The sequence below is a fragment of the Panthera pardus genome, unplaced genomic scaffold (assembly GCF_024362965.1).
Source record: "Panthera pardus isolate Hobbes unplaced genomic scaffold, ASM2436296v1 HiC_scaffold_12, whole genome shotgun sequence".
NCBI lineage: Eukaryota > Metazoa > Chordata > Mammalia > Carnivora > Felidae > Panthera > Panthera pardus.
In genome coordinates, this window is record NW_026526677.1 from 98,508,309 (window position 1) to 98,525,261 (window position 16,953).

At 56.8% G+C, this 16,953-nt stretch overlaps 1 protein-coding gene across 7 annotated transcripts; it reads right to left on the reverse strand.

The window, feature by feature from the left end:
* Nucleotides 1-2,546: 2,546 nt before the first annotated feature.
* On the reverse strand, nt 2,547-16,247 carry ABCG4 (ATP binding cassette subfamily G member 4). Of its 7 annotated transcripts, none has more exons than XM_053900377.1 (15): nt 15,968-16,239; nt 15,019-15,268; nt 10,767-10,884; nt 10,516-10,648; nt 10,341-10,391; nt 9,992-10,137; nt 8,723-8,846; nt 8,480-8,594; nt 8,166-8,308; nt 6,824-6,922; nt 6,432-6,600; nt 6,229-6,329; nt 4,740-4,898; nt 4,454-4,572; nt 2,547-4,289 (listed from the first exon to the last, which is right to left on the reverse strand). In XM_053900377.1, the coding sequence occupies exons 2-15, from the start codon at nt 15,254-15,256 to the stop codon at nt 4,064-4,066; spliced, it is 1,941 nt and encodes a 646-aa protein (XP_053756352.1). In that variant the 5' UTR covers nt 15,257-15,268; nt 15,968-16,239; the 3' UTR covers nt 2,547-4,063. The 7 variants fall into 7 exon arrangements, with proteins under 7 accessions (XP_053756352.1, XP_053756349.1, XP_053756350.1 ...); XM_053900374.1 differs by having other exon boundaries at nt 15,886-16,239; XM_053900375.1 differs by having other exon boundaries at nt 15,019-15,283; nt 15,886-16,239.
* Nucleotides 16,248-16,953: the final 706 nt, after the last annotated feature.

Genomic DNA, 16,953 nt, shown 5'->3' on the forward strand with positions numbered 1-16,953 from the left:
GGGTTAGTTCTGAGCAACCGGAACAAGGCGCGCAGGGTCCAGACCATAGCAGCTCCCCTCCGGCTAGCCCAAATGATGGTCCATCGGAGGCAGACAGAAGCCTTTGGAAAGGCTGGGGGAGGAAGTTACTAACTGCCTCTGACAGAGAAGGTGACATTTGAATTAGACCTCGAGTAAGTCCAGGAAGGGAAGGGCAGGGCATTCCAGACAGCAGGGGAAATGGCACATTTTCATTTTAAGAGAAGCTCTGAAAGGGGAGAAGAATGGCGGGGGGGTGGGGGGGGGGTGGGGGGGTGGGGACAACGCTGTGAATGTGGTCTCGGGGGTGACATTTCAGACCTGGGGGACTCTTCCAGCTTCACTCCACTTACCTAGCCGTGCGAGGCAGAAGGGCCCCCGGCTGCAGTTACCGGACACGGCTCAGAGCAAACCATTCCCCTCCCCCACCCCCAGTGGGTATGACAGCCATGTCGGCTTTATTAATAACATATCATTTGACCGGCATCTCACGGACAGAAATACCCTGAGTCACGCTGTGGGCATGTGCTCTGTCGTCCAACCTCAGGATGGGGCACCAGGTGCTGTAGACCCATAGTGTGGAGAACTGCCTTAATCATCTCTGCCCTCCAGCCCCTTGCACGGGCCCTGGCACAGAAGGTGGCTGCATTGAAGGAAATGATCTCCGAGTCCGGGGAGGCTGGCACTCAGGGGGAGCAGGCCCATTCCTAAGCATGCTTGGACGGGCAGAGGGCACACCCCTGCAGGTTGATGGGACTGGTGGGAGAAATCGTAGGTGGCTCACAGTGGCAAGAGGACAGGATCTGGAGAGCTTGCTCAAGTTGCTTCTCCAAGCCTTGGTTTTCTTCTCTGTGAAAGGAGGAAATGATAATACTCATCCCAGCAGCCTCATGGGGTTACTGTAAGAATCGAAAGAGCTTTCTTTGCAAAGACATGAGCCACTCTACAAAATGTTCTCTGGGCCTGAGTGGCCCTTGCTGGCTCTGGATGGCTGTTCGTCTCCTGTAGCTCCCAAGGGCTCTTACCAGTGTGTGAGTTTATAAATGTTTTACTCTTTTCGGAGTATTTACATTTTGAAAGAGAAAGTAAAGGTGAAGAATCTTGAGAAAGACGGCTTAATGGTGGGATTTTGTGCCCTCTGATTTTAATAAGCCACCTGCAGGCATTACTCCAGGGAAAGGGCGGCACCCAGAACGGCCCCTAAAGCTAGCTAGGGTTCCAGAAGCTGGGACTCTGACCTCTTCCCACTTCCCACCACCACTCTGAACCCCTCACGATAACGTCCATCTCCAGGGGTGCCTGGGTAGCTCAGTCACTTAAGCGTCCGATTCTTGGTTTCCGGTCAGGCCATGATCTCACAGTTCATGGGTTCGAGCCCTGCATCGGGCTCTGTGCTGACAGCTCGGAGCCTGGAACCTGCTTTGGAGTCTGCGTCTCCCTCTCTCTCTACCCCTCCCCCACTAGTGCTCTGCCTCTCTCTCTCTCTCTCTCTCTCTCAAAAGTAAATAAACATTTAAAAAATTAAAAAAAAAAAAAGTCCATTTCCAGGCAGGCACCCAACCAGTAATAGACTAGACCCTCATCTGGCCCGGGACACTTAGCTCTGCATGTAGCACATGCGAGGTAGTCCTAGCAGCTGGCAGGGTCAATGTCAGTCCCTTCCTTCAGTCCCCAAGCTTCAGGATCAGGAAGGAAGAGGGTGAGACAATGTGCTGCTTCTTGGGTCACCTTGCCACCAACCTTCAAGGACTTCTGGGCAGTTGTCTACTGCAAACCTCAGACCACCAACCCACGTCCAGTCCTGATGGCTGATGGCTGGGCCCTGGTTAAGTGTGGCTCAGGGACGGGGCTGGGGGGTGGGGGGCAGGAGAGAAGAGAGGAAGAAAAAGAGAAAGCTGGGGTAAGTTCGGTGAGGTACCTGGTATTCTCATCCTAGCGCTTAGGCTCTGGGGTCAGGCTCTGGGGTCTTTCCTGCTTCTCACTGCCCTTTATGACCACTGACTAGATGCCCTCCCCCGCCCCGCCAGGCACAACCGGGGCTCAGTGACTTCTGAAGAGGGGGACATGTATCACTTGGCGAGAACACACCCATGCAACAGACACAAGGCACCCACACAGAGCATGCAGAGCCACCCTAATCATCATCATTGGCCAGTGTCAAGAATGAGGAGTCTGGAGGCAGAAGACCCGGTTCCCAGATCTGGCTTCGCCTCCATTAGCTAAGGGTCCCTGGGCAAGTTACTTAGCCCATGTCTCAGTTGTCTCATCTGCAAAATGGGTTATCATGAGGGACGATGCACAGTCGGCATTGGACTTTCTTGAGATAATGAACACCAAGCATTTGTAACATATAAAGCATAATACGGGTACTTTATATGCTACACGTTCGCTACCTTGACATGTACTAGCTTGGCTTACCACCCACTGCCACAAACCCCCTAAAGCGCGCAGACTCCTTTCAAGTGCTTCGAAGACCCCTCACAGCCCGTGGCCCTGGGCGCCACGCCCGTACACATTTCTGCACCGCATACTGTATAAATATAGGTTTTATTAATAATGGGTGAAACCCCACAAATACGACTGGCATCTCTGGGTGATGGCGGGAATCCGTGGCAGGACAAGAGAAGGAAGAGTGGTATGTGTACAGAAATCCGGGGGGCGGGAAAGAGCCCTGGGGGAAGGGGAAATCAGAAGTGGCATGAGCCTGGACCTCCCACAACAGCCAGATGTGTTCTGTGTCTGCCGCTCTGGGGCCCAGGGGCCGCGTTGGCTGATGGGAAGGGTGTGGAGAGACCCAGACGGGAGTTTGAATGAGCAGCAAGCGGCTGGGGAAGGGGCGAGAGAGTGAGAATACCAGCCTGACGCACAAGAGAGGGGGCATGGGGTGGCAGGCGGCCAAGGCCAACTGATGCCCGTCTTGTGCTTGTGTTGGCTCCTGAACCCCAGGGAGATAGTGCCTTGTGCCGCCCCTGACTTGGAGGGGAAGGAAGACCCGGGGGTAGACACCTGCAGATCCCGGAGACACCCCGGGCAGCACCAGCCTCATCCTTAAAGGCCAAGCGGCATGCCCAGGAGGAGGCCGGCACTGCCCTTCCCGCAGCTCCCACCGCCACCACTGCCACCATCGCTCCTCGGGGCCACGGCGGACGGCGAGCGTGTGCAGGTCTGAGATTGCCTGTTCGCATGTATGTGCCCGTTAACTCTGGAGAGGGTAGGGAGTTTTGCAGGACCGGGCAGGAGAAGCAAGAAAGGAAGCTTGGTCTTCTCCTACTCATGCCCCAGAATAAAGTGCATTCTCCAGTTCCAGTGGCAGGTGAGAGAGAAACACAAACATTATTGCAGAGGTGCCACCAGACCCTACCCCCACCAAAGGGGACGGGGAAGGGTGAACGGGGCGTCCCGTGGCCCCAGGCCTCTCCAATCCCCAGGATTGGGAGGGGCGACCCAGACAGAAAACCCAGCTTCTGTCCCAGCAGATTGTCCAAGGCGGCCAGGTCTGGGGGTGGGGAGAAGGTGAGGAGGAGGAACAGACTTCCAGAGCCTTCCCTGCTCCGTTCCAGTGTCCAAATGGGACTTCCAGGGGGCCCCACCAGGGCCCAGCCCTGGAACCTGAACCTCAGAACAGTCCAGTTTACAAACACTTGTGTGGCGGGGACCCCCAGAGGAGGCCACTTTGGTCAGTTGTGAGTGGGGGCCTGGAGACCCTGGGGCTCCCAGGCAGACAACAGAGGAGGGTGCCGAGGGCGGGAAGGAGGGCGGCAGCCTCCTAGTGGTCTTTGCATGCAGATGTTGGAGGGACTAGGGAGGAAGCTACGAACGGCATCAACTGGGGAAGACTCCTGGGCATGGCGGGGAGGGCTGGAGCCCCGGTTGCCACGGCCACGGCCGGGAGCGCAGTCCAGCAGCCAGCCTGTGGAGCAGCCGAGAGAGGGGAGGATGGCTGCACCAGCAACCAGTGCCAAAGTCTACGAGGTTAAAACAGTCCCAGAGGGCTGGGGCTGGGGGCTTCCGCTGCGGGGGCTGGGGCGCAGGCCAGGGCCAGGCTCTATCTCTCGGACTTGACCCGGTAACGGAGCACAAGGTATGCCAGCAGCCGCAAGGCCAGGAAGAAGATGCCCAAGACCAGGAAGTCCATGTAGAGCTTGGCGTCCTCCACATCCAACGCTCGGAGGATACTCTGTGGATTCTGGAAAGGGCAGTGCTCCTCCAGGCAGGTCAGATCTTCTCGATCCATGCCATAGATGGTCAGAATCACACCCTCAAAGCCATACCTAGGCACGTGGGGACATCAGAGCAGGATACAGAGCATAGGTCACTGTTCCCTGGGCAAACCGCCAGGGCCCAGTTGCAACTCTCTCAGCCCTGGGACCTGGGCTCCTGCAGGAGGGTGGGGGTGGGGGGAGCAGGGACAGATGGTGAGGGAAGGGGCACTGACCTGACATAGGAGAGGTAGGAGCTCCATTGCAGGTAAGTGGGGATGGTCTTGAAGCTGACAAAGAAACCGGAGAACAAGAGGACAGGGATGGCGGTAACTGGGCCCACAAAGGTGGCCACCTGGAGGGGAGGGAAGGGGACCGGGCCATCACAGGAGTGACCAGGATAGACTCAGGACTGAGGTGGCCCCGGGGTTTCCCACAGATCCATTCCCATGCCAGCCCCTGTTTCCTCCCACCAGATCCTGTCCACCGCCCCTCAAGATCCCCAAGTGCTGGGCCTCCCACCTGTAGGGAATTGGAGGCGGCTCCAATCAGCAGCCCCAAAGACTGGGCCACCAAGGCGGTGGCAGTGGCCAGGGCTGAGAAGAGCAGGAAGCGACTGGTTTCAGCTGGCTGGCCTGTCATCCAGTACATAATGCTGCAATATACCACCGGGCACACCACCTGGGGAGGGGACACAGGCCTGGGCAGTGGACCGCGAGCCAGGGGCACGGTAGAAGCCTAGGACAGCTCTTCCTCCAGCGTCCGTGCTTAGTCCTGTCCCCGCGCTCTGTCTGCTGTTCCCCGCCCCCCCCCCCCCCAAGCTGACCCATGACCGCTTCCTTCCTGGCTATATGAACCTATTCTCTTCCTCCGGTGTCACCATTTCCATTAGACCCACTCTGACCAGTTCAGGCATGGCGACTTCTCCATATCTGAGCTCCGAAACCTGGACCAGCTTATTCTTTGTATTGTTGATTAATTAACTCTACATGGGAAGCACACTTTGTCTCCCTCTGAGCTATCAGCTCCTGGAGGCGGAGTCCAAACCCACGAGTACGGTACGGCAGGCTGCCCCCTGCACAGGGGCGCCCAATCAAGAGGCCACCAGAGGCCGAGATCCAGCTGTGCTCTCCCCACAAAGCCATGCACCCTGGCGCGGGGCAGCAGCCGACCTGAGGAAGGGGCATCTTCGTCCAATCTGCACAAAGGTGCCCTCGGGATTATTGGTGGCCCTGGAGCTTGGAAAAGAGTGGCAGTGGCAAAAAAAAAAACCCCAAAAAACAACCCAAACTGGCTAACATTTAGTGGGCACTTTAGTGCATGCCAAGCACTGTTCTTTTTTTTTTATTTTTTTAAAATTCATTTTAATGTTTACTTTTGAGAGACAGAGTGTGAGCAGGGGAGGGGCAGAGAGAGAGGGAGTCACAGAATGCGAAGCAGGCTCCAGGCTCTGAGCCGTCAGCACGGAGCCTGATGTGGGGCTCGAGCCCATGAACCGTGAGACCACGACCTGAGCCGAAGTCGGACGTTTAACTGACGGAGCCACCCAGGCACCCCTGCCAAGCACTATTCCAAGGACTTTACACGTATTAACTCATTTAATCCTCAAAAACGACCCTGAGGTAGATACTCTCGTCACCCACTTTATAGATGGGGACGTGGAAGCAGAGAGAGACAGGGGTTCAACGTCTCCCGGCTACCAAGTAGCACTAAGGCTCCAGGGACTCCACCAGCCCCCACTGCCGTGGATAAGATTTACAGAGTCATTCACGGGGTTATTATTCTAATCACTGTCTGTCTGTCATCGGTCGTTCCCACTAGAACATAAGTTCCACAAGGTCAGGATTACATCTGTCTTATTCATTGCCGGATCCCAGCGCCTGGTGCACAGTAGGGACTCCCCGCCTACTTGCTAAGTGAAAGGGAAGAGAAAGGATAGCAGGGGACAGGGTTGAGGGAGACAAGCAAGCAAGTGAGGAAGGAACCAGATAGGAGGGAGGAAGAGGCTTACCTGAAAGGGCACGTCGGCCATGGTCTTGGCCAGATAATATGCTTTGAGGCTGTACCAATAGTTGAGATGCTCCCTCATGAAGACTGCCATCTCTAAGGGGACTGAGGACACAGGCAGATTAGGCACAGCTGTCTGATACCCTGACCCCCTGTGCCCCCAGCCTCCCCCACCCCACCACCACCGCCCAGGGCAGCTCAGCTCACAGGTGAGCACAGTTGGCATAAGGGCAGCAAACATGAGGAACAGCATGGAGAAGAAGAGGCAGCCGGTGTTGTTGAAGACCTTGCTGGCATCGTTACCGATGTGCAGGTAAAGGAGACCAATGAGCACGCCGATTACCACGTGGGACACAAACCGCAGGTGGGTCAGGACCTGGGTGAGGAGAGGGGATGGGCCGCAGGCCAGGGATGAGCAGCCACACTGGGGTAGGAACTCGGAGCTGCCCTCGCGGACACACAGACACACAGGGGTACCGGGAGACTGCCGGCGGTGGGGGGTGGGGGGAGGGGGGACATTCCCCTCCCAGCTGCTGAGATCCTATGCCCCCCAAAGCCAGGCCTCTACCAGCCTCTTCTCCCCCAACTTGATGCCTCACCGTGTCCCTGAGGATGGACAAGAAGGTCCTCTTGAAAAGGATGCAGAACTGTGTAAGGGTGCTGGTGGCAAAGGTGTGGCTTTCGATGGGATCCACTTCCTGGGGAGAGGACATTGGCTTAGGTGAGCCTGTCCCACCCACTCACTGCACATCCAGCTCAGTGATGGGAAAACCCCTGAGCCCTTCCTCAGGGCAGGGGTCCTCCAGGTGTACTGATGGAAAATTCCCCACCATTGAGGTGCGTGCCTGGAAGCTGGCCTCAGAGTCATGAACTGGAGCGAGATTCCGAGAGAGAGAGAGAGAGAGAGAGAGAGAGAGAGAGACAAGGAACAAGTAAAAACGTGGGAGGCAGGAGAGAGCAAGGAGGTCAAGGACACCTGTGGGGGCTAATAGGAGACCAGTCACTCCTCTTCTTTACTCCATCAAGAAACCTTTACCCCAAGGGCACAATGACAATCATATCTAGCAATGATAATAATGACCGCAGCAACAGTAAGGAACCCTTCTGGTTTTTGAGGCCAGCATCCATCTTATCAGTTCAGAAGAAAGAATTAACCAGAGGTCATATGGCCTCCAGGCACAGCTGGACCAACCAAGGGATTGGAGGAGTGCAACGCCACCAGCTCACAAGTGGTTAATTATCACTACCCTAAAGATATAAGCACCAGATGGACCGAATGAAATCTCTAACATAGAGAACAAAGATTTTTCAGATTCCAACTCTCTTGAGGTGGGAAAGATCTCCATCTGCTCCGGACGAAACAGCACCACAGCACCTGCTGGCATGACCTTATGGGTCTCCAGTCAACGCCATCCACCTTCTCAAGAGACCCTTGCCCCAAATTTTGGCCTTAAAAACCCTCACTTGCGAGCCCCTGGGGAGTTTGGGACTTTTGAGCACTAGCTCCCCATTCTCCTGGGTGGACCTACAGTGCAAAGACATTTACGTGATGATCTAGTTAGTCCTGCCAATAACCCTGGAGGTAAGTGTCATCACCCCCAGGCTGCAGATGACAGTAGGACACGTTTTGGCCATGAGGCAAGAGACAGCATCGGTTTTGCTTACCAGGTGGCACCGTGCCGGCACCGAGGACAACACACAGATGCTCAGTAAGAACTTGCTGAACAAATAAATGAACGAGAACGCCAAAGCTCAGAGGTCGAGCAACGTGCCCAAGGTCACACAGCTGTTAATGGTAGGTCTCCTCCAAGTTCTGGGTTCTTCCTAGAACCCAGTGGTTGTGATGCCTCTGGGGGACAGCCTCTTTGGCAGGGCCGTTGTCCATCGTCCCATCCCCCCCTCCCCCACTTTTCCTTCTCTGCCGTCCCCACCCCTACTCACCTGAGGGCAAGGGGGGCAAGGGGTGGGGACCTCATTCTTCTCTGGGATGCTCTTCTTCTCAGCCATGGTACAGAGCCCATTCTGCACAGCCCTGAACAGCATGGGGTTGAGGTCTCCGTACTCTCCAGAGGCCACTTCGATGACTAGGAGGCACAGAGGGGAGCGCTTAGCTAAGATGTATCCTTGGTTCCCAAGGGCAAGCCAGCCCCTCCATGCGTGTGTGGGGAAGGCCAGTGACAGCGAGGCCTCTGCCCCCAAGGAGGCCCCGGGCGCGTGACCCGATCCCCCAGGTTTGGCCCAGCGTCATCACTCACTGAAATCAGCTGGGTTGTGGTAAGTGGGGCAGTGCAAGCCGAGCCCCTTCAGGTAGGGGATCAGGTTGGTGACCACGCCCTTGAAGATGCACTGACCCTGGCTCAGGATGTAGAGCTGAGGCAGAAAGAGAAGGGTGAGGAAAACACAGCCAGTGGACCCGGCAGGCCCCACCAGCACCTCTACTGATGCCCTGCTCTCTCCCCATTGCAGGCCAGGCACGTGTGAGGCCCAGAGACACTCACCTTGTCAAACATCTCAAAGAGCTTGGCACTGGGCTGGTGGATGGTGCAGATGATGGTACGGCCCCCCTGGGCCAGGGACTTCATGAGGGACACCACTTGGAAACAGGAGGCGCTGTCCAGACCACTGTCCAGAGAAAGGGGGTGGGGTGGGGTGAGGTGGGCAGAGCCCAAGAAGGGAGAGTTTGGGGTGGGGCAGCTGCTATGAAGGGGATGGAGCTGGCAAGGAAGGGAGTCACTCTGGCCATCCCTGTAGCCTGTACATACTGGACGATTCAGGCGTTTGGAGTTACCAAGAGGCCCAGAGCACCACTCAGTTCAACAAGCAAATATCCAGCGAGCACCTGTTGAAGGCCAGGCCCTGGGATTCCGGTGACGGATCACTAAGACAGACTCTGGTCCAGAGGGAGGGAGAGATAAGCGCACAGATCACTTGAGATAATGTGGAACGTGGCGTGACAAAGAGGGGAGGGTTCAGGTCTGCCGTACAGGGGTTGGGGGGGTAGTCAGAGGAGTTTGCCGAGTGCATGTGGACGAAGAAGGAGGTACGCCAGCTCTGGTGGAAGGGCAGGCATGGAGGCGAAGGGCATTCCAGGCACAAGACACAGCATGTGCAAAGCTTAGAGGCAGGAAACACATGTCTGGCCCAGGGAATTATAAGCAATTCAGTGTTATTAGAGCATAAAATAGAAGACGGCATGAAGCAAGATGTGAGGCTGGAGAAGTAGGTTCAGACCAGGACCTTGTAAGTCCTCTGATTTTATTAGGAGGGCAAATGGGAACCGTTGGGTGTGTTTTCAAGCAAGGGAGTGAGAATTGCCAGGCTTGTCTTTTAGAAAGCTCTCTCTGGCTGCACTTTGGAGGAAGGATTGGCTGCGAAGAGACTGAAGGCAAAGAGATAGGAGTCGGTTGCAGAAATGCGGGCAAGAGCTGCTGATGTCCTGAACTCAAGCAGGAGCCCTAGGGATGGGGGTGGGGCAAATCTGAGAGACGGAGAAAGGAGGTAGAATCAGCAGGATTTGGTGACTGCTTGGCTGTGGGGAAGAGAAGGAGAGGGAGGCATCAGTCAAGGAGGACGTGGGATTTCTGCCTGCATGAAGGATGGGGCTGCTACGGCAATAGGACTGGCAGGGACGGACGAGGAGTAAGCCCTTATCTTGGCCCCAGGAGGCTGCGAAGGCCGGACTCTGGTCTCCAGCAGTGGAGCAGATTCCCCGGGGCTCAGGGCTGAGAGGAGGGGGCATCCTGCTGGGGGAGGAGGGGGAGAACTACCTGGTGGGTTCGTCAAAGAACATGACCGGCGGGTTGTTGACCAGCTCCAGGGCGATGGCCAGGCGCTTCCTCTGCCCACCGGAGAGCAGGGCCGTCCTCGTGTGGGAGCAGGACATCAGGCCCAGTGCTGTCAGGATCTCCGTCACCTGGCCCAGGCCCCACCCCCATCCCAGGTCAGCTTCAGAGTCTCCGCTTCTCCCCACCCCCACACCACCCCAACTTAAAGAAGTCTTCCCTTAAGTCCACTGGCCCCACCCGGGCCCCCCCCCCCCCCAACCCGGGGCTCTAGGACTCAGAAACACACACAGGGCAGCCGTCCTCTTCTCACCCCTGTCTCTTCCCCACTCACCAGTTCCTTCTTCACCTCTTGCTTCTCACTCAGCTTCAGGTTAGCAGAGACCTGAGGCCCAGAGAGTAGGCGGGTCAGATGTGTGTGGGAGGGGGGCCCTGCCTCGACCCCTTGAGGATGGGGGCGGGGGACAGAAGCGGGGGCTGGGAGGAGGAGGCGGCCATCCAGCCCTCACCATCATGGCTTCCAACACCGTCAGGTGTGGGAGCAGCATGTCTTCCTGCATGATGTAACAGGACATCTTGCGGAAGGTCCTCAGTTCCCGCGGCCTCCCGTTGACCAGGATCTGCCCCTTCATGCCAGACTCCCTGGAGGAACATTGGTCGCGGGTGGGGGGTCAAGGCCACTTCAGATCCCCTTCTGGGCTCTCCCGGGGATCCGTCCTCCCGGCCCCTTTCCCCGCCTCCGCCCCAGCCGCGTCCTCACCTGTACCCTGCCAGGATGTTCATGAATGTGGACTTGCCAGCCCCCGAGGGGCCCATGATGCCGATCAGCTCCCGGCGGCAGAATTTACCCGACAGGCACTTGAGGAGGGTCTTATAACCTGCAGTGAGGGAGGGAGGCACTTCTGATCAGGGTTGCAGTGAACAGAGGAGCCCCAAACTCTCAGCAGTGGCCATGGCTCTTATTGAAATAGGCAGTCCCTACTCAGGGTAAACTGATTCGGAGGGAGGAATGACCTTCAGAGCAGCAACAGTATTCACACCCTCTCATCCTGGTCCCCTAGAAATGGCCACTCCTAATGTCGAAGCATCAGGGGTGACCATACTCTTCGGTAGGCTACGAAAAACCTCCACACCTCATGGATGGTCGCGGAGAGCGGGGTCAAGCTTATAGACGACCCTGCTCCCCTTCTATACACACAGCAGTGACCCTCACTGCCTCCAGGAAGACTTTCCCAACGATCAGCCCGAGTGAGCTGGTCGAATGGCCTCGGTGTTCCCATAGTGCTTTACATATGCCAGCACGGTGGCTATTTGACGTGCCTGTCTCTCACCCCTTCCCCACCCAGCCTCTTAGTCTGTGAGCTGCTTGGGGGCAGTCTGTGGTTTGCTCATCTTTGTAACCTCAGGAGACTGTCTGGCAGGTACTAGGTGCTCAGTAAGTGTTCCCGGAGTGAGTGTTCTCAGAGCTTTTGCTTCATTCTGGAAAAGCCTTCTTTGTGCTCCCTTGGCCCCCTAGGCTTGTCTCTGCAGCCCCTAACGTGGCCCAGTAACATCTCATCATTCATTCACTCGTTGGGAGGCAGCATATGCATTAAGAGCACCGATTTGGAGTCAGGTGGATCTAGGTTCAAATTCTGGCTCCACACTTACCAGCTGTGTGACCTCAGGCAAGTTGCTTAACCTCTCTGAGCTCCAGGTCCCTCATCTGTAAAATGAGGATGATAGTACCTATCTCATAGGGTTGTTGTAAAGAGTCAATGAGATAATATATGTAAAGGCATATGACACAGTGCTTGGCACATAGAGTATATTTAAAAAATGACATTTTATCATTAATTCCATTTGACAAATGTTTATTGATATCCACTACATTCCAAGCTCTGTACCAGACACTGGACAAAAAAAAAAAAAAAAAAAAAGAAGAAGACACATTTCCTGCTTTCAAGAAAGTCATAGTCTGGGGCGCCTGGGTGGCTCAGTTGGTTGAGCGTCCGACTTCAGCTCAGGTCATGATCTCACAGTCTGTGAGTTCGAGCCCCGCGTCAGGCTCTGTGCTGACAGCTCAGAGCCTGGAGCCTGGAGCCTGCTTCAGATTCTGTGTCTCCCTCTCTCTCTGCCCCTTCCCCGCTCATGCTCTGTCTCTCTCTGTCTCAAAAATAAATAAAAAACATTGAAAAAAAGAAGAAAGAAAGAAAGTCATAGTCTAGGTAAAAATGGCGGGAACGTCTGTGGATCTAAGGAAAGATCAAATAAGGGTCATAATAGAAGCACAAATAATGCACAATGAGAATGCAGAAAATGGAACTGAGGAGGGTGGAGGGGCAAGGGAAATATCAAGAATGGCTTCCCGGAAGAAGTGGCAATTGAGCGAAGTCTTGAAGGATGCTCAGCACTCAAAAATGGAGAGGAAAGTCAGAGGCTCGCCAATCCTTGGAAGGAGGAGCTCTGCCACGTGAGAGAATATACAGAACACAATCCAGGAAGCAGAGGTCAGAGACTACAGGGAGTCACCCGGGAAAACAAGGCAGAGAGGAAGGAGGAAGCCCATGAGACCAGCCTCGCCTCGTATGCTTGCAGACCTGCCTCAGTGAGGCAGAAACACCAATCTCCCACTGGAGATTTTGTTCATTACCACCCTCCTCCGACCCCCACTGAGCCCCACTCCCTCTCCACAATACCTCCTTAGCAGAGACAGCGAAGGGATGTGATCTTTCACTCTCCCTCCACAGCACCCAGCTCTCCCTCTGGACGCATCCATTCAGAAGGAGGCTCAGCTGCTGTCCACTCTGGGGTCCTGATCGCACCGACGGCCTGGATAGTGCTTTCCCGTTTATAAACTCATTACCGGGTTGCTGCTACAGCAACATGGACGAGCCAACTGGGGCCCAGGGACATCCAGTGACTCACCCAAGGTCACACAGCAAGTTCTTCACTGGGAGAGGGCAAGTCACAGGTTCTATCCCTCTGCCTCAGTCATTATGACCATCAACCCGAAAGACGTGTGGTTGTATACTCCAGCAAACGCCTTTCAGAACCACTCACAGGAAATGATTTCTTTTGCAGGGGAGGAAACTGGCAATGATGAACCTTCCTCTCATTTAATCACAGCCAAGCACTAGATTGGACACTGATGCCTAATACAAATATCATCTTACACTTGCCTTTCACAAAGCATTTCCACAGATAATGTCTCAGCTAAGCCTGTGCAATGACAGTTCTTATCACCCCTATTCACAGATGAGGAAAAGTGAGGCCGAGAGAGGGTAAGCAGATGGCCCAAGGTCATCTTCCAGTGGACAGGTGGCTAGGAACCCAGTCTTTGAACCCCTGCTGTTCCATAGCTGCTCTTCACGGGAAGGGCCTGCCAGGCCTTGACATAAAGACACATCAGAGTTCTAGTCCTGCCTCAGTCAGTAACTCTCTTGCAATTCTGTCAAGTCCTGTCAAAATCAGGACAGTAACGTCTCCTCCCAAGGCATAACAGGGTTATTGTGAATGTTAAGTGAGGTATTTAATAATAACTGATAGCAAAGTGTTTTGAAAACAAGAAACACCGTAATAATTAGGGGAAATGGGCGGCAAATCCTTACCTGGGAAAGGCAGAAACTACCCTCTCTCCACATCCCTCTCTCTTTTTCCTCTCTGCCCACCTCTAATTTCTCTAATTGCTTTCTGTCCTCCAGACAAGGGGAGAGGGACTCCAGTGAAAAGGCAAGTCAAAGAGAGGAGGACAGAAGACAAAGAAAAGGGCAAGGGACAGAAGAGAGAGCAAAGTGGACAGTGGAGAGTATGGGGCTGGCAAGGTCAAAGGAGAAAGGACCCGGTCACAGGTGCCACTTTGTGACGGGTGGGTGGGTTGAAGCAACCGGTCCATCTAACTACATTTCTTTCTTATCTACACATCTCCTCGAAACTGAGGAAACGAGAGGGCTAAGGACATAATGGCTACCTCTTCATTTTGCCCAGAGCTGGTCTCGGGGCGGAGAGGCTGCTCAGGGACGGGCACCGGGCAGGGGGCCCAGAGGCCTCCGTTGCCATTGGCTCAGGCCCTGTGACCTTTTGGTCACTCATGGGAGTGAGGGTGGGGAGGACAGAGACAGCTCATGCTTGGTCCTGCTCGGAAGCACCCCAAACTTATTCTTCAGTCTCAGAGAACAATGTCCCAGCTCCACCCCTCGTCCACACCCAGCTCTGGGGGAAAACAGAAACAACAACAACAAAAAACCCTCAGCTTGTCTATTCCCAGCTCAAGCTGCCGGTGGCCGGCCAGGGGCAAGGGATCCAGGCGATGGCGAGGGTTCCGAGGAACTCAGAGCCCCAGCCCTTCCCCACCTGTGCTGATGAGAGAAAAGAGGAGGGGATGGGAATTGGTGTACCAGGGAAGTTAAGAGACGGGGAAAAACAATACGCAGAGAGCTGGAAAACCTGGCTTCTGGTCCTGGCTCTGCCACGTATGAGCTGTGTGGCACTGGACAAGTTACTCAACTTCCCTGGACCTCAGTTTCCTTATTAGTGACGTGAGGATGTCATCTCTCTTGCTAAACCCTCACCCTCCCTGCCTTGGAGGACTTCAGCAAGAATGGAGTAAGGCGACAGGAATGAGAACATCTTTTAGGATTAGCAGTGTTCTGTGGGTACAAGGATATTGCTAACCGCTGGGGAGAACCTGTGCAACACAGCCCCCCGCTTCCTCGTACCAGCCCTCAAAGGCAGGAATTCTACCTAAAAATAAAGAAGGAAAACTCCGCAAGAGTCACTGAACCCCCGGAGGTCATCATGTCAACCTAGAGGGAGAAAGCTCCAGGAGCCAGTTGAACCTAGAGTCCCACACAGTGCTCGCGGGTGTGGGGGGAGCACAGACCCGCCGCCTCAACTGTGTGCATAGTCAGCGGGTTGAGATTTCAGTGCTCCCACAGGGCCCATTGGTGCGGAACAGGGGACTCCCAGACCTCCTGCTCTCCACGAGGCCACTCCTGGGGGCTCCGCAGCTCCCCACCAGACTGCTCCCTTACCCCGTTTGCGCCAGCAGGGCCCCTCCCGCACGGAATAGGACAGCTCCACGAACTCGATGTCCACTGCTGAGCGCTTGGGTAGGTGGGAGAAGCGCTGGGCTTCGGTGATGTGGTTCTCCACCTTCTTCAGGTGCGTGGTCAGCATCGGGGGCTCCGCCCCGTCCTCCAGCGCCACGGCCATGGCCACGGCCCCGGGTCCTAGTCCACAGCCCACGGCCTCCAGCGCCTTCTCCGCCATCACGCCGCCGGCCTGCAGGGAGAGGGCCTGCTCGGTTCGGCGGAGACCCCCAAGCCTTGGCTCAAACCTCCCTCGCCTTCTAAGGCTCCCCCGCCCCCACTCCCCGCCTCTTTCTCAGGGCAGATCTGCTACGGAGAGCACCCCACTCCCCACCGCCAGAGCGTCTGCCCCCTCCTGCCCCCCACTCCCGGCGCAGCAACGCTCGGGTCCGACCTCTCCTCGGTCCGGCCAGCCCCAGCCCCGGCTCCAGCCTGGCCGCAGCCCGACCCCTACAAGCCTTCACCCGCTCCCCCCTCCCCGCGGTGGCTCTAATCTCCTTACCCCGCAGGCCAGCAGCCCCTGGGGACTGGAGGGTTGGGGAGCGGGGAGGAGGGAAGGGGCGGCCCGCGGAGGCTGCCCGCTAGCTGGTCTGGGTAGCCGGGTGCGCGCAGGGCGGACCGGGGGGAAGGCGGAGGAAGAGGAGGCTCTGGGCCTCCCGCAGCATCCCCCTCCCCATCCCCGGGCGCGACGCCCGGCCCGCCCCTCCCGCCGGCGCCCCGGGGCCCCGGCGGCCGCACCACCCGCACCCAAGACCTCCCCCCTCCACCGCGGCGGGCTCCCCCCTCCCCATCTCCCGCGTGCCTAGTCACCTTGATGCGCCCCCGGGCCGGTGCGGACCGAGAAGCTTGGCGCTGCCGCGGGCCGGGGACGGAGACTCCGGGCCCTTCTCACCTGCCTCCGGCTGCGGCACCGCGGCCCGGCTCCCGGTCCCGGCGGCGCGGGCCGGGGCGGGGCCGGGGCGGGGCGGGCGACTGGGGAGGGCCCGGGCCCCAGTCCGCCGAGAGATGACAAGGATGGGGAGGGGCGAGGGGGGCGCGCCCCGACTCGGCTGGGCTGCGCACACCCGGTTCCCGGAGCCCGGTCCCGGGCGCTGCGTCCTCCCGAGCCCGCCGGGCGACTGCGCTCCGCTCCCAGCTACTGCTCGCCGGTCCCGCTGTTCTTAAAGGGCCCGCGCGGCCCCGCAGCCGGCGGGGGGCGAGCAAGGCGAAGGGGACGGCGGTGCCGGCGACGCGGAGGCCGGAGCCAGCGCAGGTGTGGTCCCGGGACTGGGGGGTTGGCGACGAAAGGCCAACTTGAAGACAGGAAAGGAGCTGAAGTCGTGCAGTGGGGACAAGTCCCTGGATTACATACTAGATGACGGTGGTGCGTATATGGGGTGGGGGGTGGGCATGAGGGTGCAGATGCCATCTCTCTCAAGGGATTGTGAAAGCTGTCAGACTGCGCGCGCACGCACGCACACACACACACACGCCATCAGTTTCCCTCGGTTCTGGCCCTTGAGCTCAGGCTTCCCCCAGGGATTCCCCAAACTAGATAAAAGGCTTTGAAAGCTAGTCTTGGGATATCCTCCTCCCCTTTCCCCACACCACCCCCACTTTCCCTCTCTAAGCCGGAGGAAACTAGTTAAGAAGGGAAGGAGAGTGGATGCCTTGGGAGAGCTTGAAAGCAGCTCCAAGGTTAAGGTGGTACTTAGAGCTCAACCTGCTTCGCCTGTAGACATCTTTATTCTCCCAGGCAAATTCAGGCCTTTCAGACAGGCACAAGCCTTATACACAAGCACATATGCGCCAGGGCATGTACAGGGCTCACAGACACGGCCTTCCGCATCTCCTAGCACACACGTGCGTTCTCTCCCTCACCCCACAAGCCTTCAAATG

Bases quoted from the DNA above. Each gene is read 5' to 3' on its own strand.
- ABCG4 (XM_053900377.1), bottom strand. From the start codon at position 15,256: ATGGCGGAGAAGGCGCTGGAGGCCGTGGGCTGTGGACTAGGACCCGGG. The intron at 10,138-10,340 runs GTGAGTGGGGAA...GGCCTGGGCCAG, and splicing joins AAGAGGTGAAGAAGGAACTG to GTGACGGAGATCCTGACAGC. The intron at 8,847-9,991 runs GTAGTTCTCCCC...TTCTCTGGACAG, and splicing joins TTCTTTGACGAACCCACCAG to TGGTCTGGACAGCGCCTCCT.